Genomic DNA, 25,349 nt, shown 5'->3' on the forward strand with positions numbered 1-25,349 from the left:
TTTGTATTTTTTATATATTACTTTACATTCGAACTGCTTGTCCGATCACTTGCTTGTTGATTATTATTATTGTTTTAGTTGGTAATATTTATGCTGCTGCTGCGCTATTGTTGTTATTCGTAAGTTGCTGTATTTTTCTGCGCTTCACGGTTACGTGTTCACTTGTTTGTTGTATGCGGTTATTTGTTGGTATGTATGTATGTATGTATGTGTATAAGTAGTTGTTTGATTTGATTCGTGATTTTTCACTTATAATGGCTTATAATAGCAATTGTTGTACTTAGCGGTAATTTGTTGTTTAGTTTTAAATCGTTTATTCATAATCTTCCAAGTATTTTTAGCTGAAAATAAGTGTTTGCTTTAATCATTTCGTTTACAGCAACCGCAAAGACATTTTTCACTTGAATTCTCATGCGCCTTGGTCGCTGATGATGCCTGCGCTTTTGTTGTCAAACCTGCTTTTTATAATTAAATAAAATAAATTAATTTCGATTTCGTTTTAAACTCACTTTCGCGCTGATTTTTTGATGAAAAATTAAACCCTATAACACTTTTAGATGGAAATATTCATAAAAACACAAAATACAAACATAAATAGTTTTTTTTTTAATTTGTTTTTAATATTGCTAGGTGTTGCTGTGGTATTTTTCTGATAACTGTAGGATTTGTATACGATTTTTTTATAAAAATATGTAATTTTATTTTTTTAATCACACATAATCGAATTTACAGAAGCCCTCTTCAACAACTAATCGAAATTTATTCACTTTCTTGAATATTTTTTTAACTTTATTACTTATTAACATTTTAATATATATTTTAATATTTTTTTAATTTTTATTTTAATTTTTTCATTTATTTATTTTTTTATTTGTACAGCGTACTTATTGAAATTTAATTATCGCTAATTTTTATGAAAATTGTTCACCCTTTTGTGTTCAATTTAATTGTTCTTTCGTGATTTTTATTTACATATGCTCATTTGTGTAGCTTAAAATGTTTTGCGCTTTGCCTTTTACACTCTTCTGTGTTATTTATTTATTTTGCTTTTGCGCACTTTTGTGTTTCTCCGTTGCTTTTGTTTCGCTACAATCACTGCTTTGTTTACCAGTTTACCTGTAATAGCAACAATTGTACATTTTCGAATTCTTCTTTGCACTCTATTTGTTACTTTGCACCTGCCCGAGCCATTACAATAACTAACCCGCACTCATACATTAAGCGAGTGTATGTGTGTGCGTGTATGTGTAGTCTTTACAGCACACTTCAAAATTTTTTATGATTTTGAAATTGTCTTCTTTCGCCGAGCCTCATGAACACTTTCGTGTCCGAAAGCTCCTGTGACCTCCTTCTGCCGCAGTGCCGACGATGACGACGCCGCCGTTGACGAAGCTCTCAGCCCGCCACGCAACGAAATACCTATAGCAATGCGTTGCTTCGCACACACTGCAATGCAGCGAAGGAGGAAGGAGAAGACGGCGCAGGAGAAGCAGAAGACAATGCATCTTCTTGCTCTTATACCGAATTTTCGTGGCGACGTAAGCGACGTTAACGCACACGCAGTCGCCTTCATAAATGCAATTGTGGTTGGCGGCGTCGACGCTGACGCAGACGTGACGTTAACGCCACTTGTTCGTCTGTGCGTTCGTGTGCTCGCTCGCCAGTGGGTCGCTGTTTATTGCGTTGCGCCAGAAGACTGCACTTTCATATTTAAAAATGTATAACAGCAACAACAACAACATAACAACTTATTGGCAGCAACAGTGGCGGCGTAATGACAACAACAACAGCAAAGGCAGCAACGATAATAATAATAACAAAAACGAGAAGAATGAAGGCGAAAGACGCAACAAATACAGCAATCGCCAGTGTAATGCGTTCGCTTTTATTAGCGTTGCTGTTGTTGTTGCTGTTCTTGCAGTTGCGTTATTTATAAAAATAACAGCGGGCAGTGGCGCAGACCATCGGAGCGACACGGGCAGCCACTGCGCGACCGGCCGATCACTCCACACGGTCGGCCCGACCCGCCTACCACACGGCCGGGCGAGCGTTTTTGGTCGCGCGTTTGAGCAACAGTGCGTCTAAATGCTAAACGGTGTGGCGACCCCGTTTTTGCCGTTCACACGACACAGCCTAACAGCAGCACATACAGACGCGCACACATACAACGACAGCTTGCTTAGCGTGTGTGTTTGTTTAAAGTGATGTTGACTGCTTTCGCCCGTCGAGTTTGAGTTTTTGTTTTTGGCCCGCGGCTATTGCTGCGGATGGCTATGGCCTGTGCCAACAATTCATGCTTGATTTGGTTGCAGCTACTTGCTGCCTAAATTGTTTTTATTGTAGTTGACTGTGAATGTAATTGTTCTTGCATTCCTCACACGTACAGCCATGCCAAACATATGCGCAGCCACAGAAAGCTACGTGCGCGCGTGTGTTTGTGTGTAATGGGGAATGCACATCCCCATATGCAGGCATACGGCACTTTTCTCGAGCAGAAACTGTTGTCGACGTTTTGTGCTGCTGGCACTGCGGCTGTGCTTCTTCTATCGCCTATTCATCTACCTATACCCACACTTGCACCTCGCCCCCCTTTGCCCTTCTGCCGTTCAATGTGATAACTTTACGACCACTGCAGTTATTCGCTGTTGTTGTTATTGTGTTGCGAGCCCCCAAAACATATTTGCCCCAAACGCGTTTGGCAACGTTCGCCTTGCCGTCGATTATAACGCATTTAACTGTTAATAGTTGAGTTGGAAACTTAGGAAACTAGTTTCACTTGCGTTTTCATATTTTAGAAATTTCAGATATTTATTTTCTTTTACTATTTTTTCTTGCTCTCACTTTGTTTCACTTCACTTCACTTAGTCTCTTGTTCTGGTTGGTCTTGTTCTTCTTCGTGTGCTACTGCTACTTATTTGGTCGACTTCGTTTTCACCGAATTACCTATAGAGGCACTTCTAAATGCTCGCTGGCCAGAACTCTATTTTCTATAATTCACAAATCTTCACATGCACTGCGGATCGTGGTGGAAATTCTTTAGAATTTCTTAACTAACTGCTGTTGCGTTATTTTCCATCGTTTCATTTTTCCTCTTCTCTCGTCACTTATGTCGTATTTTCTTGATTTCTTATGTATTTTTGTGTGTCTTATGCTTTGGAATTCACAGAACACTTCGTTTTTCGATGGGGTACTGAACTAGCACTGCGTCAAAGTGACAGCTCAGTGCTGGCGCCATTGCCGACCGCGCACTGCTTAGTCGACATTATTTGCTTTATCATTGGCTTTATGGCTTTTGCTCCAACTGTTATGGCGCTGTCAGTGGGGAATCCGTTATGCGCTTCCGTTCGGCCATTGAACTGTGTGCGCGCTGAAGTTGGCTGTGCATGTAAACGGTTGTTGTCGCGGCTAATTGACCTGTGAAATCCAATGTAGCGGTTGCGTGATTTGCTAAATTATTGGATATTTTTTTGACATTTTTTATAATTAGCATTTGTGTATATAATTTCGAAAGTGGTTGGGGTAAGATAACACTTTCTGAGAATGAAATGTATTGAATATTATTTGGCAGAGTACATAGACAATTTTTACCCTTTAATTTCAAGCTACCAAATGGAGTAATAATGCGGTTTACATAGTTTAGTCTTACTGATTTTATATTAGAATATTGGTAGAGATAACTAAAGGCGCCTTATTGCTTTATTCATATTTTTTCTCATCAAATGCGTAAAATTTCAAAATATACATATTTAATTTTTCCGCTAGTTTTCTTACTTTTTTGTGCAACAATATAAAATCATAATTAATTTAAATTAATATTTTGGATTTGTATATAATATTGATTTTATTATTCATTTAAATGTCTTTAATAATAAATTTATAACAATTATGTAATATACATATATTTGTGTTTGAATGTATATTAGAGCGGGTCGATTTTTTACTATAAAATCGCATATGCAGGAAATGTTCTACGAGTTATCCTGAACAGTTTTGCCTAAGAGACCAAGGGTCTAAATCGGTTGCGAGCCAGCGAATTTTAAGGCGAAGTTTAAAAAATCTGAATAATCGGTTCTATAAGAGATATGTGATAAAGTTGGGCGATGTTACATTTCGTTGGGATATCTAAACAACGGACGAATACATTTTTGTAAACCCTAAAAACTTTGCCTTAAAAAGCATTGGAAAATGGTTTTAGACCATAGCCCCTAAAGTAGAAGTGCTCAGAATGAACATTTACCGCCCGCAGGCGAGATTTTTTCGTTTCTTGGCTTCCTGTAAATCGACTCACTCCAATATACCTATGTACATATACGATACGTATAATTTGAACTAAACGTTAATGTGCAGTTAGCTATTTCCGGCGCTTTTGGTATAACTATAACTTATACATTGTATTTACTAAATTCACATAATATATATACAAACCCAAACATCAAAAAGCTGTTCACCGATGCCGCTTAAGTCCTTAAATTAGTCTCTATTGCCTATGATCTATGCGGTCAACCAAATTGTATGCCTATATACACATGTCCATGTAAATATATTTGTATATATACATGTGTAGCTCAATGCAAATTATATATTGTGGTTGTAATGAAATATGCTCGCTGTTTTTTACCACGAATGGGCTGACCACAGAAACCATATATATGAATATATATTGATTGTGTTCCCTTCTGCCGCCTGTCATTTATTACTTTTCTCAATTAATGTCAGCATGAAGTATTAATCGATATGACTCTTGGTGGAAGTGTTTAATAACTGTCATTTATCCACAGCGTACTTAATGGGATATATTTTTATCACTAGAGAATTAAAAGAGTATAATTTACCAAGAAAGTATTTATTGAACAATAAGAAAAAAATTAAATTATACAAAATTTATACCTAAAAATAAATATACATTATTTCTTTTTAAGAAAAACTTAAAAATTAGTATATATTTTATTACATTTTATTTGAAATTTTAATTTTTTCAATTTCAATTTTTACTTCGGTCAATTAGTGAGATATTAATTTCGGTCACTTTCCTTTTGTCTTCCCATTATTTGTATTTCTTTTTGTATATAGTACCGTGCTACGGAGGGTATACGTAATATTTCGTTGCATGCTAAGGACTTTACTGGTCACTCATACGCCCTGCTTCACTTTAGTTCCTGGAAACAATAAAAGTTTTTTTTTATCTGAAATGTTGTGTATTAAAATATTTTAGATAACTAATTACACTGGTTAATAAAATTTTAACTTTTTTTAACACATGAAAACTCTTAAAAAATTGTGAATGATTTTATATTTATTTTTTGTCTTCTGGAAGGTCCTTTTTAAGTTCTCAATAATAAACTGTTAATATTCTTGCACCTCATTTCCATTTCATTGACAGCGTTTCTTCATCAAGCTTTCGTCTTGTTAGTCACTCACAGCCCTAATTTTTCACATGAGAGTCTAGCACTAGTATTTTTAAGAAGTTATTATTATGCAAAATTTATTGAAATTGAAAATAATTGTTTCTCGATTATGTCATACCTGTATATAAACGCAATGATACGCCTATTAAACATATATTTTAAAAATTTTCTTAGCAATTGCCTTGTTTTCTAAAATTTTGTATTTTTGGATGGTCGTAATACAATATGTCACAGATACACTTTCAAATAAAGTGTGACCAAAAGCATAAATTATAATTAAAATCCAAGGGTAAATGATATTTCAAAAACAAAATTTGCCATGTTGGTACTGTCCTTAATTACTATGCAAAAAAAGATTGAGATCTGTCAAACAGTTAAGCAGCAGCTACTTAAGATCTCTCGCGAGTCCGTTCGATTAATTTTGGTAGATATACATAATGTTTTGTTTATAGAACGCGCTCTTGCTTGACCCGATAAAGCTGCATTTTTCGTAAACAGATATCTCTGCAGAAGGTTCATCGTGCGAGTTCCGATACCACATTCACGAAGAACATTATAATTGCCGATAGGTCATGGTCTTACGAATTTGGTATGCAAACAAGTCACCAATTATCAGAATGGAGGGAAAAAAATGTGCCGAAATCAAAACCATCATGCGAAATCCGCTCGGATCTCGCTTTTTTATCACAATATGTGTGATAGCTAGGACCTCTCTTTTTTAAATTTTATTTGTAAATTTAATGTATTCCTTAACAAAATCAGTATTCTCCCATAAATAAATGTAAAGATGTGAAAAAAATTTAATAAAATAAAGTGTTATTAGAACAAAATCAGATAATAAGATCAAACAGGGAATTTTAGTAAGGTATTTATATAATTTATAGACACACCCGTTATTATCAACAAATGTATATATCATAGGGAGACACGCGCGGATACACTCTGTCTAATTGCTTTATACTTTCTGCAAACTTAATTTCTTTATACTAGCTCTATGCAATTTTTGGCATTCCATTTAACATATTGTCAACAACAACACGCGCCCAGGGCCATAAGAAGTATTGATCTTTTTTTTGTTTTCGTGCAATGAAGAAGCATGAAATCATATCATTATTACCGCCTAATTGTTATCAGCGTCCGTTGTGTGACTTTGATTGCTATGTTGTCCCTGTGATATACTTAAATTTGTTATTTTTGTTGTAGAAAAACAATTACTTTTCTTGTATAGCGAAGCGAATCGGCCACTCAGTCTGTTAAGTGAAGTTGAAGTAAGTTGATGTTGCCACCAAAAGTCGCGTGAGATTTTTAAAAAGTGCTGAATCTAATTAAGTAATTTACAGTTTCACAAGTAATATAAAAGGTAATGAAAAATATGTAATTGCTTTGTAAAAAATGTTGTCCAAGAAATGTCTGAGTTTTGTGATAAGAAAAATCAGTTGATTGCGTTGTTAACAAATTTGATACACGCTCATAAATAGGCGTTTTTTGTTTTAATTCTAATTTTCTTTAAGGTCAATCAAGTAGCACTGTGTTTTTTTGTGCTATAAAGTCGAAGGTTCCCTCAGCAGGACTTTATTCGAACAATTATTAAATAAATCTTTAAATTAAGAAGCTTCAATGTGTATTAAAACCTTGAGAAATGTAGACCATGATACAACCATGATTATACCTTAAAAAGAACATACTAAAATTTTAAACCAATATCTCAAATAGTTGTTGAGTTACAGCTTATAAAGTGTGGTTTGGCATTTCAATCAGCTCTATCAGTTTCTTTTTAAAGGTGCTTCTTTCGAAACTACATTTTTCAAACTTGCATGAGTATTTACTCGGAAGCAGATGATCCGATCACTATTCGATTTATTTTCAGGTTTTATATAGTTCTCAATGCAATATCTTACCACTTCTTAACCTGATCAAAATCGAGCTTTAGCAAGCCAAACCGAACAAAATTTTGTAAGATTCAACATTTTTACCGCAAGATATAGCTTAAAAGGTCTTGAATGAAAATTATGTGTTCATTTTATTTGTAAAAACGTCTAAAATAATTTTTGAAAAATTTTGGAAAAAAAAAAATTTGGTTTTTTTTTCGTAATACCCATTTTGGAGTTTTGATTTTTACATCAAGTTTGCCACTAAATTTGCAACAGGCAGAAGGAAACGTAGGAGACCTTATAATAAGTAAATAGAAATAATTGGCATGATGAGCTGAGTCGGTTTAGCCATGTACATTTGTCAGCCCGTCCATGCGTCCATGCGAACAATGTAGTCCCACAATTTATGCAACATTGATCTGAAAATTGCTCAAGTCTTTTTCTCTCTAAGAAGCTGCTCATTTGTTGGCTGTGGCTTTGAAGCACCCGGAAATTTTAACTAAACTTCCCGGGTGAATGAAATTTCAAAAATATGTATTTTGTTAAGGTAGGACTATTCTTAATTACTATGCCAAATGGGAGGCGATCTGTCAACCAGTTTGTTTACAGCAGCTGTTAAGGTCGGTACACCTCAGTAGTGCGTTGCGATTTTTACAGTGGATAAAAATATCGAACAAAGAGTCTGTCTCAAATTTTGTATTTCTTGTAAATGTTGGAAAAGGCTTACCATGATTCACTTTTATCAAAAACCGTCCTAAGGTCGAACGATCATTGAAGACAAGCATTTTTCAGGATGATCTTCGACCTCTTCAACTAATGAAAATATTAAAAAAGTTAAGGATATGGTGCTGGAGGGCAAGCCCAAACTCAGGGCTCAGGCAAATATTAAAGAGATGGCAAGTGAGCTCGACATCTCAAAGCGAGTTCATTCGATTGATGTTGGTGACTCGTACCGAAAAGCTGAACTGTTCAAAAAGAATACCGTAATTACCAAAAGCCAAAAATGCAATGAATATCATCGCTCAACCACCGTATTCTCCAGATTTGGCTCCATGTGATTTATTCTTGTTCCCCAAACTGAAATTGGCGCTCCGTGAAACCCGTTTTCAGTCGAGCTGAAGGCCATCCCAGATAGCGCTCATGGAAAATGTTTTGAGGACTGGAAATATCTTTGGCATAAGGGTATTACATCTGGAGGAGATTACTTTGAAGGCGACAAAATAAATAATTATGCATAATTAACTATTTAAGTTTTTATTTACAATTTCCTGCTACTTTTCTACTTCGTAGATTTACCCAAATACCTCAGTGCGTATAAATATATTTACATATATATAACATAAATATGTTGTTTTGCTAGTGAACTGCTTCGGTATTCATTTAATTATAAACAGCTATGCAATTGTCTCTTACATTTATGGAATTTCTGAAAATAACTAATAGCTAATTTTAGGGACAGAACAAGGAAAATAGTCTAGAGCAGAGTTTTCAGGAACAGAGTTCTCCATGGATTGATTTCATTGTGAGAGTCCCTTCTTTAATCATATGATTTATATGTGTATGCACTCTTTTAATATAATTTAATTATTTTTATAATTTATTACAATTTAATTTAATTTAATATAATTCACGGACTACAATGTTATTTACATAACAACATGCGCTCCCATATTGTGTCACAAGCAGTCATGCTGTACGCACTGGCTTTTGTTCTCTGTACCTCTACCTCTACCTCTCACATTCAAACTTCAACTCCTCTCAATTTTCAAACCCTTTAATTCAAATCGAGCTCACGTACATTGACGATTTCACAGTTTTCAAATTGCGTACAATGTTGCATTGCATCCACGAAACGCATGCAAACGAACAACAACAACGACTGCAAGGTAGCAAAAAGCATTTAATCCTTACAATCACTTAGTGAAAGCAAATCAAGTTGCATTGACGTTTCGACGTTGCTGATTACTTGAGAAACGAACGCTTTCATTGCACGGGAACAAATGCGCAGCTCGAAGATTGACTGAGTTTACGTGGAACGGCTACCTTTGCAGGCAATTTCCACGTTGCGAACACCGTTGTTGGCAGGCAGTGATTGTTGTTGGCACAACAATGCCAGTCTGCTCGTTCGATTAGCTGTAATTTCTGAAGAGTAGCACTTGTAGACGCCACTTTAACTGTCGAGGATAATGCGAACGTCAAGGAGCTCAGTGCTTGACACCCGGAAGCTCCATTTTTTTTTTAATAATAATACTAATATTGGTAGAAATGTTTTTCAATTATTATAAAAAATTAATTGAAAAATGCCAGCTCTGCAGCTTCTACGCAATTAAATTCAATCAGTATTTGATTGCAGAAACACATACTTATAAACATGCACTAGATTTCTATATGAAATTTCTTAATTATAAGGCAATTGTTTTAGCATTACGATTTCATTATAAAATGCTTAAATCCGCTTAATTCTAAACGATCGACTTAAATAAAACAAAAAATTGCTCACATTTTGTGTTTTTTTTTCTTTTATGCAGCTAACAACAACCGAAATGTTCACCAAGGTTGCCATACCATCTGCATTATCCTTGCGGTATTTCTTTGCATTCGCTCTACTCGTATTCGTCGCGTCGCCAGCCACACCAGCTAAAATACCGATAGCAGAGAATGACGGGGCTGGGCTGCGAGGTCAAGCCGTCATTGATGCGGTGCCCCTGGCAGGTAAGCGCCGCTGATTCGATGGCATTCAGTTAATCCAATTAAGTGATTTAGAAGTGATTTTGAAATGATTTATTGCGATTAAATATTTATGGAATTTGTTTGGCGTGGAGTCAACGATTGCATGGTGAGAGTAGGTGATGGACAAATTTCGAGAAAGCGTTAGTGTGTGTTGAGAAAAAATGCGTGAGGAATTAATGAAATATTTCGCAGATTACGGTTTAATTTAATTAAATATTTGCATTTATATCATCAATTTCTGGTTTGCTCTAATTATTTTCCTTTCTCTTGTAATGAAAAAATTATGTCATTAGAAATAAAAAAATCTGCAATAATTGATTTTATTGAGCAGAAAGTATTTGTATTGCCACCCAACGAGAAGCAGAAGAAAAGGCTTTTCATTACATTTCTGCTGTGGTATCAGTGAAGCGTGCAATCGCTCAAATGTGGAGCATTTATTTAAAAACTATTTATTTGAAAATGGTTGTTAACAATGTTCTTAGTTTCTACATAAATTTGGGAAGCCGATTGTGTCGTGAAAAAGCATTCTCGTGATGACTATTCGTCTTATAGTAACAATGTTAAGATTTTTCTACTCTTGTAACATGTTGATAGCCGACTATTTGATGCCTGAAATTGTAGCTCGTTATCTCGGCGACATTTGGTTTCAACAAGACGGCACCACTTGCCACACATGGCATCAATGAATGGATTTATTGAGAGAACTCTTCAGTGAGCAGATAATTTAACGTTTTGGGCCAGTCGATTGGTCACCAAGGTCGTATGATATCACACTGACAGACTTTTTCCTGTGGGAATGTGTAAAGTGTAAAGTCTATACGGTTTTGTTCCGTGCCAATCTCCAGTTGCCAGTCAAAATGCTCGAACGAGCCATCGAAATTTTGATTCAAGGAATGGGCCATCAGAGATGTAGCCGCGGCATGTTTTTTCTTTAAATTAGTAGGGAACCTCAAAATGGATCACCCTTTAAGTGAGTCACCTTGATGAAGCCTTGAGAACATTTTGCCATATCAATTGTATCTTGTCTGGGTTAAAAAAATATATATAAACCTTTTATGTGGCTTAGCGCTGAATTAGAACGAAATTGGCCTAAGCCTCATAAACCTATTGTAATGAATTACGACCCCCTGGTTGACGTTTTCCACATCAATTCAATAAGTTAAATTTAGCCTCTTCGGTCGGGTTAATATCACATATTTCACTTAAAGACGTTTTTAATATAATTTAAGCTGTCGCGAACTAAAATATAGCAATAAAACTAAGTCTATGTTTATGGATTTAAATATAAGTCAAGAAGATACCAAATTTGATGGTATTTTTCACGATTTCATAGGATAGTGGATGTCTAACAGTAACAGGCTTTCATTTTGCTGTAAAGTTTTGCCAGCACCTGAAGGAATTTTGCCGGTTTTGATGGATCTAATGAACGAAGAAGACGGTCTTTTATTGGAAACTGCTCACTAATTTGTATTATTGGGAAGCCTTTCGCTATATTTTTGGACGGTTTCCATCCTGATCGGAGAGCTTTCAGTTAGAATTCCTACAACAATTTAAATGTGGCCAAAAAGCGAAGAGTTCACTAGACCTCCTACGATTTACTCTGGGTCAGAAACACATTGCAAATGCAGAACTGTTGGTATCTGACCAATGCTTGCAGAGCTGATCTGAGGCCCCACAGTCCAGTAGTGAACCACAAGACGCCAACGAACTCCTACACGTTTACATTTCGCAGTTATTAAGACTAAGCATTTGTCCTAGCAAGCTCACCAGCCTTACAGTTTCGTGCAATTCCAATGTGGCCGATGGTAGAAGTAAGGATTCTATACATCCTCTCACTTCGTCGCTCTTTCTTTACTTCAACAAATACCCAAATAATAATTAAAATTGTTTAAGCTAAGCAGAATACGAAACTAAAATAATAAAATAAATGGAGCTTTAGATGTCTATCAACGTCGTAGTTGACGTCGAAGCAGAAGATTTATCTATCAAAAATGCTAAAAGTTTCTACGGAGGCGCAGCTCTCTGACGCGGAGAAGTACGCAACTCTTGGCTTGCCGTTATGTCCCCTTGTGTTTTATAGCGGACTTCACTCTGCCTACAGTCAAAAACAGCAACTACCAACACAATTGAGGAATTGCATTTTCCAGTCTCCAAAAAAGAATATGACACGCTCTTCAATGTACTTAGTAATTTAAAAGATTCTTCGCTGAAATACAAATATTTTATTTTCGCTTGAATAGCAACTGTTTTTGCATAAATTTCGAGTGTCGACACTTCAGCGTGCACGGCGAGCAGTTTCCTCACCACTTGTAGCAAGCTTTTAAATCAGTTAAGTTGTATAACGGTTTCTCAACAATTTCAGCGCGTAATAAAATCAACTTGAGCGGCGAAAATTATGCGCGCCGCTTTGCTGCTGAAAATGTACCGTTAATGTTAAAGTCATTAGTGAAAACTGAATTGTCACATCAAACCGTTATGCGAGCTGTCACACTTGAGATGCCATTGTGCGTATCGCAGCCACTACAGCAGCGCGGGCACTAGACAAGCGAAGATGCTAACGATGCGCGATCTTGCAGCGCCTTCCCTGCGCTCGTGCACATTTCAACTCAATCACTTCGGCAACAACAACAAGTTTCATGCTTGCCAACACTTTCGCTCGCGCCGCTGCTTTTACGGCTGTTTGATGGCGGGTCGCACACACACACACACACACATACGTGCTTGTTCTTGCTAACAAAATTATAACGGCAGGAAGCGCGTGCTTCTTTTCACCCAAAACCCTCCCGTCGCACGGCGCTTCTTGATGTCTCACTTTTGCAACATTCAAGTGCAATCCCGCTTCGTGCGGTGGCAGCGGCAGCGGCACCGGCATCACATCTTCAGATTTTATGTCACTGCCGTCAGCAAAATGACACGCCCCACACATTTGACTTGCTTTCGCGCACACATAGCTAGTTGTGAAGCGCGTATGTCAACTCTTCGTGGTTATGGCGCAAACACTCCAACAACAACCACAAACACAAGCACTGTCGATGAACAACTTTTGTTTAGTGTGCCATATGTATTCATATGCAAGTGTTGTTGGTAGAGTGTAGCTACAGTTACAATGTCATCTGTCGGCTGTCAGTCGTGTGTCGTTGCGGTCGTCACGTTGTTGTCAGCATGTGTGGCAAGTGTGGCAAAGTGCAACTATTATTTTTGCCACGCATGTTTATTGCTCATGTTGCACATGTTTTGTCAGCGTCAACAACAGCAGCAACAACAACCGCAACTCAACAAGTTGATGGTTTCTTCTTTCTCTTGTGCGCATCTTCTTCTTCTTTTTCATTTTCAAGCACGAAGAGAATTTATATTTTTACTCAAGTTCACTCTTGGCATCATTACACGAGCAAATTGCCACATATTTCAACACGTTTTGTGCAGTCATTAAAATATTTATATACATCTTCATAGCTTTGCTTCTGAGTTCGCACACACGCCCTATTGGGGTGCGCAGTCAAGAGAAGAAAGTGATTTGTAGCAAAGATTCGTACTTTCTTGGCAGTTTTTAGGTCAAAATATGCTTAAGAGACTTTGAGTGTCCAAAAATAAAAGTTGTTAGTAGTTTGACGGCGTGCCTCAAGAATGGAAGAAGATTTTTTGCTATTCCTAGTTATTATAAGAAAACCATAATAAAGTTTAAAATGATACCTTTTCAGAAAAAAACGTTTCGTTTAAACCACGATTTAAGCCAATTCAAAGACTTTGATTAAAATTTTGAGAGGGATCGCCTTGCTCCCCTGTGCCCTTTTGTACTCTTGTAAGTTAATGTTTAATGTACATATCTCCAAAACTATTCAAGCTATAATAATAAAAAATTTGTAAAAAACTATTAAAAATGTGACACAAAAGGGCTTTATAGAAGCCTAGGTCAAAATGCACTGACCTACTTGTACAATTTCAACCAATTTCGGTACATGCCATTATCTTGACGATTTATGTTACATTGTGCAAACAGGCCCAATAGGACTACAGCCACGCCTACTTCCCATACGAATAATTCTCCCACTTTTGTACAAAGAGTTTATATCTAAAATTTGTCAAAATCGGATCATATGTGTTCAAGGTCCCATAAATCGAATATGACCACCCCACTGCTTGTTACTCTGTGAGATATACTATTGCAATTCGGTGAAAGTCACTTTCCGATAATAGTATGTCTGTATGTCAAATATGGGTTGAATCGGATCAATAATTCCATTAGCACCATATAACTAATGAATGATCTTTGAACTTACTGTTGACTTTATACCGCTTCTATTGGCAAATATGTGAATTATCGTGATAAAATTGAAGAATATCTCCGTAACTAAAAACTGAAACGATTTTCCTAAAAACATTGATTTGTAATTCAGTTAACATATATATTTTCTGTTGATTAAATCAAATCTATATTTATTTTTTGTAGAACGCGCCGCATTCATTCGCTACAATCTGGCTAAGGCAGTGAGTCGTTTTAACTCCACAGATAACAATGCCACCGGCCGCAGTGTCGAACCACGTCTATTTTTGCAACCCAGTGCTTTGCTGAGTCCGACACAATTGCTGGAATTCGAGGTAAGTAGAACAAGTTTCTTGCGTGATATAAAATATTACGCATAAAATTCATTGTCCAGCTTCACCACTTTGCATATATGTACATTAATACCTTTGACAGTCGTACTTATGTAAGTCATTCTGTTCCACTACAAATTTGTACAAGAAAGATGGTTACTTTGGTGCCCCCTGGCGTATACGTAATTTATTGTGCCAATTGAATGCACTAAAGCACTCGCAAATAAGCATCCACTGTCGCTTTTGTATAAGAGGCAGACCTGAGAGGCAGGAAAAAATATTAAAATTTGCATGAAGTAACAAAATGGTTGATTTCAATAACACACACTGCTAACGGCTTTTATCGTAGACAGAGGTAGGGATTATTAAATGACTTGAATAGTTTGAAAAGCAGCAAAGTTTTGTATATTATTCAATTGCGCACAGTTGGAAAATTTTACTAAAAAGTACTAACTACAAGTGTAATCAGTTGAAGTTAATAAATCACTGACACATTTCAAACTGTCTGCGAAAATAGTGCCGAAACTTTACTAAGTCTACGAAGTTTTTCGCTCACAAAGACATAATGTGACAGCAGCCCGCTTTGGCTTTAGGCGCCACTAGTAAGTGAAGGGTAACGAAAATTCACAGTCAAAAATATTTACGAAAATAATTGGGAAACTAGTAAATGGATATTTCTTGTTTTCTTATTACAGGTTTGGCTTTTATATTTTTTTGAATACGTTGGATATATTTATATATTAATATTGGAAGTCGAAAAAAAATGTTGGTATATTTATATTGAACTTTAATGAACTAAATATATACCATTTTGGTCGACTACTTATTGCCATATTTTCGCTAGAGACATTATTGAATCAGTGTAAAACTCTTCTGGTTTCTCGGCGGGAGTTCTGCATTGACCGAAACAAATGGTAGTGCAATGGTGCAAGGTCGGGGCTAAGCTTCCCAGCCAAGCTCTCCCAGTCTTTGGCGAGTCATCAAAGATGTGTGTGGTCTAGCGTTGTCCTGATTGAGGACGAAGCCCTTTCTTCAGTCGATTACTTGCTTCAATCTCATCAATTGTTGACAGCTGGAGCAGCTCATAGCGGGTGATTACTTTCCAATCCTACCAAACACTCAGCATAACCTTTCGAGACGTCAATCCTGGCTTTGCGACCATTTGTTAAGCTTCATCACGCTTGGACCATGATCTTTTTCGCAACTTATTGTCGTATTGGATCCGCTTTTCGTCTCCTGTTACCATTTGCTTCAGAACTCGGTCCATTAAATTTTTCACAGACAATTCATTTGGTACGCAAACGTCGAGCTTCTTTTTGTAGCCAAGTTATTTTAAATGGTTCAAAACCGTTTGATGATGAATGTTAAGTCCCTTAGCGATGTCATGACTGCTGGGACGGTCCTGGTCAATCTTTTCCATAATTTCATCGACTTTTTCAACGATATTGTTGTGCTACTCGAGCTGATACAGCATCGTCTCCGTAAACTCCACAATTTTCATTTTGTGGCTATGCCACCCAAGCCCTTTTTTATAAAAAAAATTCAAAATATAGCGAATTTCTTCATTATTTTCACTCATTTTTGTAAAAGCTGTGACTTTTTTTCAACTTTCCTGAACTAAATTTTTTCTTGGTTATACGAAACATAAGATACAAATAATTTAAAATTTAAGCAAAAGTGTATGAAGAAATGCCTCTTAAAATGCAAAATATTCCTCCATGAAATTTGTATTCCTTCTAAGAAATGTATATTGGTTTTCAACACTGCCGCTGACCATAAAACGGAGGCAATTTGCTTGTCAATTTAGAAAATTGACCATTATGCGCCTAAATGTTGTGCGCAAAAAACGAAATTTATGCAACACCTTTTCAACTGCTTCACACGCATGCTTCTCTGCACGTGTATGTGTGTGAGAGTGATATGCACGAAAAAGCAATTTACTTTCTTCTGTTAGTATATATGCATGTATGTGTGTTGACACTTTCTACGACAGTTTTCTAAAATAAAATGCTTTCTTCAAAACTAATCTTTGACCAATTCTCGAATAACACACTAACACACACACATGTCACGTATTTGTATGTACTATTTGTGTAGTTGTTGAGTTAACATATGTACATTTGTTGCTGGCTGTGTTGTGTCAAACATTGTGGTGGGCGTATGCGCCTTGGATTACACACAGAATACCAAATCAACCAGGCTGACACACACACACACACATACACCTACGTACATACAGTGAGTTCGCCCCAGAAATGTCGCCACGAGCAAGACGCTTAACGTAAGGATACAATTTCACTCAGCGGCTGGCATGCGGCTCTGTCTCCCGGAGACACGTGCAGATTAGCAAAGGCGCCTGACGCAAAACACACTCACACACACACACAAGCACACAAGCCTAAAGCATTGACGCACAAAATTTACATGATGTAGCTACAAGTTATACAAGTTGTATGACAACATCGCCGAAGGAGCGTCCGCCCAAGGGTGCAGACAGGAATCGGTGGCAAACTAAACCAGGCAAGGGGCGGGAAGTGAGGACAGAATTAGCAAAAAGGATATCTCCACATCCTTCGGCCATCATAAAGTTATTGGGCAGCGAGCGCTTGGGTGGAGTCATAAAAGGCTAGACACATAAAATATTGTACGGCGAGCGTGGTCAAGCGCAGTACGAAAGCAAGAGAAAAAGGGCAACCAAAATGTCATAAAAAATGTGCGTGAATTTGCCAAAGCAACACGCTGGTGTGGGAGCACTTTAATTTCCCGTTGCTTTCATAAAATTCACACTTGACCTAAAATTTAAATATTTTTACATTTAGCGGGCGAAACTCCCATAGGCCTCATATACATACGCATATAAGCTTAAACGGCGAAAGAGAGCGCTCATAACGAAAGTGTCAGACTTCGCAGTGGTCAGTGTTGTAAAGTGGAGTTTTAAAGCTCTTGAATGCAGAGTTTCGGTTGATTTGCTGGCCTTCCAGGGTAGGTGTGCACGGTTGCACATTTAAAGTCACTGTAATCTGTTTGGTGTAAAATATAATAAACGACAATCCACAATGACTTCTTACAATGAATTTTTACCAGCGCCACCACTTAAGCTCTCGAAAATGTGTTGTAGCAAACGAGGAAAATAGCAGAAACAATAAAATGCCGTTATTATCACAGCAGTAGGAAGGGGGAAGTAGTTAGCGCTGCTGCAAAGCTGCAAATAAATAATTCACTTAGATAGCAATCAGTTTGCTTTGTAATTGTAGCAAATATTCGCAAAATAATTGCTCTTCTGAAGAAAGTTGCAACAAATAATTTAAATAAAAATTCACACAATGAAAGATTCGAAAAGAAAAGCAAAACTTATTGGATAAAGAGCAGATAAGGGAGGAAATAAATTTAATTTAGAATGCCTTAGGGCTGAATGTAGCGTGTGCTTTATTGAAAGGAGCCTTGTGATTTCGTTCAATAAAGTTAATTAAGAAATATGGGCGAAAGTTTGCATATGAATTTAGCAAAGAAACAAAATTTATTTGCTTATTTTTTTCACGGGAGATGTTGCTTTCAGGGAAATATTGTAAGAAAACAAACAGAAGGTACTCTGTTATTAAAGTTTAATTAAAGTTTACTGGAAAGTCTGCTAAAAGAGCTGATTTAACTCTCAGTTGTGTTCTTAGTTAAAATGTGCTTCAAGTAATCAATACTTTGTGGAAGTATAGTTCTTTTATGTTCATTAAAGTGAAAGAGAAACATTTAATTAGAATTGTCGACATCGCATATAGTCGTGAACGGAACATTTCTTTATTTGAAAAACTGTCTTTTATGATGTTTGTCTTTTATATTTTGGGATTAGAGAACAAAAACAAATAAAGGGGCTTTCAATAGGGACGCTATAAAAGTAGGCCGATAAGGACAACAACAACCCTATATTTCTCTCACTCATTTGACATTCTCTTCAGTAAGATTTGCCATTTTATCATGGAAAGATATACAATTCAACAACGAGTCGAAATGATTAAAATTTACAACAGAAATTCGGAGTCAGTGGCCTCAACTTTAAGAGTTATTTATCATCGAAACTCGCTTTATTATTTTTCAAAATATTCTCCATTTAGATCAATACATTTTTGAATGAGGTTGAACTAATTGTCGCAGTTGTTTTGATACTGATTGAAGTACTCCCTACTCAGTTGCCAAAAAACGCTAACCTTTTAGTTTATTTGCTACGTACGGGAATAAAAAGAAGTCATTTGGTGCCATGTCAAGACTACATGGTGGGTGATGAGTCATAGAATAGACTTTTCAGTGCTCTGAAATGCAATTGTTTGAGTCAATGTGTGAGAGTTCGCTTTGTAGTGTTGAAGATTGATCTGTCTGCTTCGTGCGTGAACAACTTTTTTTGGATTCGGCTCATCTGGAAATACCAATACAATCGACTGCTTTTCTCGCGTTTTATCACGAATCATCACCTATCACAATGTCAAAGACGTGTTTCGAAGCACCGCTATCACATTTCTTAACATTTATCTAAGATGCATGTTTTAAGCTACTGTAAACAACAAATGTCACTCGTGTGCACAAACGTGCTGAGTATGTATAATAACAAAAATGTGAAACTAGTATAAAATGTAATTTACGTATGAAAATATGTGTGTGGCAAAGAATCGCATAGTGACGTCACATATCAACATTATTTCTATACGACGACAATTTGAAGGGCAAAATCTGTGTTTCATTAGAAATAAATAGCTCAAGTCTCAAAAGTAGTTCTTAAAAAGCTAACAGTACATACTTTACCTAATATTATTGAAGGCAATCAGTTCATACTTTCTCCTAAGCAAAGCTTAAAAAAATTTTAAACTCATGCACTCAACAATGCCACAAAGCAGTTTGATGCTAAAAATAGATACTTCCATATAGTACCTTCACGTAGTATTTGCACCGCATCCCCCTCGACACTTTTCGAAAAAAATTCTGAAGCTCCTGCTAAAAATATAAAATGTAGCCTAAAAATATCAGCCCTTAATGTATAATATACTTTCTTAAAAAAGCGCTTACTTAGCTATTCCGTCAAACACACATACATATGTGTATATATATACAACATCCTATTGAAATCTTTTAAGAGGCGACGCGACTGCATTACGCTGATTACCAGTTGCATTTGCTTAAGCCACGGCAGCGGTGTTGTTTTCCGCCGTCAATCCTTATCGCCACGCTTCATCACTCACCGAAGGCAACTGAGCACTGGAGACGTTATGCTTCATTAACAATAGAAGTGATGTGAGCAGAGCGCTCAGTCAATGAAAGTGCTATCATTTAAAATAAGAGGCAGGAATGTATGGGTATGTGTGTATGTGCATGGAAGCTATAGGAAAAATGCCGTCAGCGCAGCGCAATAGTCTGTCGGCGGCAGCATGAAGCGAACTTTAAGGCGTCAATTCTTAGTATCAACACGCTGGGCGTTAGGCATTGTCGCGCTTAGGTGTTGCCTCTTTGTGCCTCTTTCTCACCTTCTTACTAAATCGACTTCTGTTCTGATTTCTCTTCATCTGCTTTATTCTCGATATTTCCTCCTCCAAGCCTGTGTGTGGACTACTTGCCTTCGTTTCTTTTTGTTCTTGGCTACTCTTGCGTAAGATTGTTTTGCCACATCGCCCACTATCGTCTCACACTCGGTGTGCGAACGCTACGATGTGGTTGTGTGCGTGTCTAATATAAGTATTTTTGCCGGTGTGCTCCAACAATGTACTTGCGGCGTTGGTAGTCTTCGAAAAAATCCCCAAATGAATTGCGCAAGACAGCCAACGGTAAGAATAATAATTTCAAAAAAGAAAAGACTCTATATACATATGTATGTATAGTATCAGTATGTATGTCTACTTTGAAGAAAGAGAACAAAAACAAAATACATTTTTGTGCAATCGAGGAGTTTCTCAAGAACATTCATATAGGCGCTTCGAGCCTGCTGAAACAGTACCCCGTCGAAAGAAGCTGGTGTAAAAAAATCAGAATCGCTTAAAATTGCTGCTATGGAGTTACAATTTTGTTTGGCATGAAGATTTTGAAAGAGCCGGTTTTTTCTATTACAGATTATGGTAATTAAAGTTTAAAAAATAATAATTACGTAATTTTTTTGAATGATGGTAATCTTGTTAACTTTTTTGGTTCTGTTTTGTTCAAGATTATAAATGCGCTTGCCGTGTGTTATATTATCTTACTTTTGTCTTTTTTTTTTGCAAAATTATACGACAATGTGCTATATTTCGAAAAAACATAGCTTAACTTTACATATTTTATATAAAGATACTTAAGAATCATAGATTCAGAGTTTTAAAAATAACTGTGGATGTTGCAAGTGAACAATTTACCGTTATTTGGAACGGTGCTCCATTTATCTATCGTTCTATTTCTTAATAAATTATTAAAAAAGTGCTCACATTTTGGAATTACCTTATCGGACATCGACATAACCTCAAAACCATATTTTTTACTTAGGTACATGCAAATTCTTTCAGTTTTGCCTTCCAGCAAAAGTAATCGCACATTATAGCCAACGACTCGGTTGAGTAAAGCTTGTGTAGCGAAGCGACCAATGTTGGCGAAAATCAATGTTGCATAACTGATTACTCGTACCGCCAGGCACGGGCTCTTTCACCGTGGCGCACACTTCAATGTCTGGCAATAGCTTTTCAATTTCGCTAAAAAGCATTGGCACACCGTCAGATTGGCAGACTGACGCGCCAACACACACACTGCCAAGCGTCGTGTGTCTGCATGCATTTACACCTTCGGTGGTTCCGGTTCCCAGCAGAGTGCGCTTTCAAAATATATATTAGAGTGTGTGGCACTTAAGTGCGTCTTCTACATCTTTACCCCATTTAACGCTTAGTCGGCGAGGCATTCATCCCTTTAGCTAGCCGTCTTCGTAAGCTGTCGAGTATTTGTTACTCTTCTGCATTTTTAATCTTTATAAATTTTCCCTTGCAAACCATTTCGGTGCTTTTCATTTAGGATATTTGGGATTTGATTTTTACTGCTGCGTGCTGGCGCGTGCATACGAATGTATATGTGTGTGTGTTTGTGTATATTTGTAATGCCCGAAATAATTTCATTTGCTCTGCTCCCCACCTCACTCACCCGTCGATGGCTTCACTCACACATTTTTAGCTCTTTTTTGCTGGTTCTGCTTTTTTTTCTCAGGTTAAGGTGTTAACGGTTGCTTTTGATATTTTTGGTACGTACGTGCCGCCATTACCGTTTTTGTGATTTTTTACGCGTGTGAATGAAAAATTGCGCCTTAACGAGACACATTTTTCATTTCGCTCAAATTGACAGTGAACTCAAGAGCCGACTGAAGATTTTGAAAGGAACAGTTTGAAAATTGTTATTTTCCCTTAATTGTTTGACTTAGTTAGTGCGAAGCTCGAATGCGAAGAAAATTTTTACCATAGAGAGACTTAACAAGCATACGGGCTGATCGCTTGAGCGGGTGATATATATGCATATAAGGGTCCCTTGCGGTATTGGTTGAGAGTGTAATATTAAGTAGAACTATATTGTCGAGTTTCTTGAACAATTTTATATTTTTACTCGAAACGTTAGACCTTTGTCTTAGTGTAATTCGATTTCATCCATGCCTTGTAACACTGAGGATGTTGTACCTCTCCTCGAAAACCTTAACAAGAATTCAAGAAATCCTTGAACTTCAAATCAGTGAACGAATTCGATGTGTTAAATTAAAAAAATATAAACAGCTTGAGTATTTATATCTATAACATCTAACATAAAAAAAGTTTTGCTCTGACCCCACTGTTCTGTTTACCATAATTCCCTAGCAGAAAAAAAATATTTGCTGAAGCGGTTAACAAGAAAAATGCACATAGAACGGCGTGGAGTGTCCTTACCAGGCCAGTAACCAAGAAAAAATGCGGAAAAATTAAACAGGAACAGTAAAACAACACCAACACACTTAGCAAGACAAATATGAAGCTGTTGAAGAAAAATGCGAATTGCTTGAAATTCTCGTTACGTACTTGCAACATTCGAGCTAAGCTGGCTGAGCAAATAGCAATAACAACATAGCAACACCAATAACAACAGCAACAAACAGAGCAGTGAGTGGCAGAGGAGCAATGGTTTGAGGGCCGACGCTGCTCGCAGCAATGCGTCCGCGTTAGTTGAGCGAATGAACACATTAAGTGGGAAATATGCCAGGAATTTGAGGCATGTAGCACATGCTACACTTTCGCCGCTTGCGCTGTTGCACTGTAACCAAGCGACATGGCAGGGAGAAACGGTTTAAAAATTAATTTGCAAGGCGTACAATTGTTAAGTGTTTGAAGGTCTTGCTGCGAACTTCAATGGGGTGCAGTAGGTCTATGGGTATATGTGCATGTGGTATGTACATATATGTGCTGTGTACACTTGACTGGTAAGCAGCTTGTATTAGATTAAATTACTTAATCATCTTGTGGTATTGTTTTTTCGGTGATATTTTTGTTGTTGTTATATGGCCGCAGATATTGTTTGCTTAGGTTACATTAGCCAAGGAAAAAATAAGGTTTTACAACTGATACCAGTGGATAGTCAGACTTTGAAAATTTTGGAAGTCAAAAATTTCAAGTAATGCGGAATTCCCTATCACAAAACAACAAGCCTTTTTAAATTTCAAGATCACGGTAAGTTCGAATTTATAAATTTTGGAATTTCGGAGCTTAGAAATTTTATTCGGGATTCGGAAATTATTAGTTATTGGTGCACGATACTATAGTATACTGTATTTAATATGTATGGCTGATTTTTCAGTTCAAGCAGTTATATTACAAACATAATTTAATTAAATAGTTATGTTTGGAACCACTTTTATTGGAAACACTCTCTACTTTTGTGGCTGGGTCTGATCTAAACTTCGCCTAGGGTTTCTTCTAAATACATACGCATTTATATGTGTTTGTTTGTGTTTTCCTTCGCGCGGTTTTTCGCTTGTGGCTTCAGGAAGTGTGAAACTGTAAATAAATTGTTGACGCATATTATTTGCTCGCGACTTTTGTTGTTGTTGGTAATAAATGTCGCATAAATGCTAGACTTGAGAAACAAGAAAAATCTGAGAACATTTAATATGTTCATAATATATTTTTTTTATATTCTTGCAACATTTTGTAGTTTTGTTCACCTAACGGTTGTATGTATTATCCAGAACCAAGCAAGATAGATATACATATATATGTGATCAAGATGGTTTGAGATACGGGTGACTGTCTGTCTCTCCGTCCGCTCAAGCTGTAATTAAGATATAAAACTCTGATTTGGTACATGCTATCACTGTAGCAAGGGCACTTGGGGGCAAAAAATTTTGAAAAGTGGTTGTGGCTCCACCCTATAATAGGTTTAATGGTCCTATCTCCTAAATCACTAAAGCTAAAACCACCAAATTTGCTCAGCACAAATATTATAAGAATTCCTACCGACAATGCCAAAATTAATGAAATCGGATGGTAACCCCTCTCACTCCCATATAGTAAAAGCGCGACAAATAATGGTTGACAGGGCTTCAATGGTCCAAACTTCACGATGGGTGTGGCACCGCCCACTTTTCAATGAAAACACATATTTCGAGACCCTCCAGACCGATTTCAACCAAATTGGGTATGTGGCATTCAGGGTTAATTTTTTTAGTATGCAGCATATTAATAGCATGTGGTATTTGCAAAAGTAGATAAAATCGGATCGATACTTTGCCACATCCTGAAGGAATTTTTTTTTCTGACATTTCCTTCCGGGTGTTACACCGTGCTGAGATACTGAGGCTTTCTGCTGGAAACTCTATGAGATCGTCTATTTTTTCGTTGTTTTACATCTCAAACAATAAGCAAATACGACAGCAACACAAAATTAATTAAATGATTAAATCAACTCCAAAAAAATCAAAAAAAAAAAACTGGAGAATACCGTCAGAAAAAAAAATATTTCCACATACATAGTATAAATTGAGAAAGTGTGCCAAGACAACTAGTATATAGTATATTTTTGGAATATAAAATATATTACCGAATTCAGCATTCAAAGCATAAACTCTTAGTCATTTCTGCTGCAACCATTACTCAGAAATCAAAGAGAGGGCAGATATTCTTCTCAGCTACTCAAGCAACGGTTCTTGTTGCTTCTGTCACTGTGATATGTCGGCATTTGTGCCTTATAGCGCTGGTATTTATTATTACCTAACTGTTGCCAACAATGATTACAACACAGCAAGTGCACGAACACTCGCAGCTACTCGTCCTTTGTGAATTTATGGTTGCCAGCGAGCAACTGCAGCAATTTTTATTATTTCCTGATGTTGATGACGTTTTCTGAAGCTCTTGCGTCATTTATGCTGTGCGATAAATTCTCATAAGAAGTGCTTGCTGTGGTTGTTGCCTTTATAACTGTTGCCAAGTTGAATGCAGTGAGCGCTCATAAATACCTACATACATATAAATAAATAGCAAAATACAAATAAAATATTAGGTAAAGTCTGTTGATATTGTTGCTTTGACTGTGAACGCTGCTTCTTCCTTTTTTGGTATGATAGAGCTTGTGAAAATTTTTAATTGTCTTTAGTCAGCGATTTTTTGTGTCACTTCTGGTAATTAATATGTCAAGTTGATAAATTTCCACTTCGCCGATGTTGTGGTTGGAGTATAAGCAAGCTTAAGAACACTATTTTTCTTGTATTATTTTTATTGTTTTCATTTTCGTAAATTCAAAGATAAGCTAAATT

At 36.7% G+C, this 25,349-nt stretch overlaps 1 protein-coding gene and 1 long non-coding RNA gene across 3 annotated transcripts in view; one reads left to right on the forward strand and one right to left on the reverse strand.

Moving 5' to 3' along the window:
• LOC126762465 (uncharacterized) overlaps positions 1–25,349 on the reverse strand; it is a 290,496-nt gene that overhangs the window by 18,797 nt on the left and 246,350 nt on the right. The gene's annotated exons all lie outside the window — the stretch shown is intronic.
• LOC126762463 (uncharacterized) overlaps positions 6,664–25,349 on the forward strand; it is a 31,076-nt gene continuing 12,390 nt past the window's right edge. The window contains exons 1-3 of the mRNA XM_050479214.1: positions 6,664–6,765; positions 9,805–9,988; positions 14,454–14,602. Of these exons, the coding sequence (XP_050335171.1) occupies positions 9,820–9,988; positions 14,454–14,602 (318 nt within the window). The 5' untranslated portion in view covers positions 6,664–6,765; positions 9,805–9,819. The remainder of the gene's footprint in view (positions 6,766–9,804; positions 9,989–14,453; positions 14,603–25,349) is intronic.

Source organism: Bactrocera neohumeralis, chromosome 6 (genome assembly GCF_024586455.1).
Source record: "Bactrocera neohumeralis isolate Rockhampton chromosome 6, APGP_CSIRO_Bneo_wtdbg2-racon-allhic-juicebox.fasta_v2, whole genome shotgun sequence".
In the NCBI taxonomy this organism is placed as follows: domain Eukaryota; kingdom Metazoa; phylum Arthropoda; class Insecta; order Diptera; family Tephritidae; genus Bactrocera; species Bactrocera neohumeralis.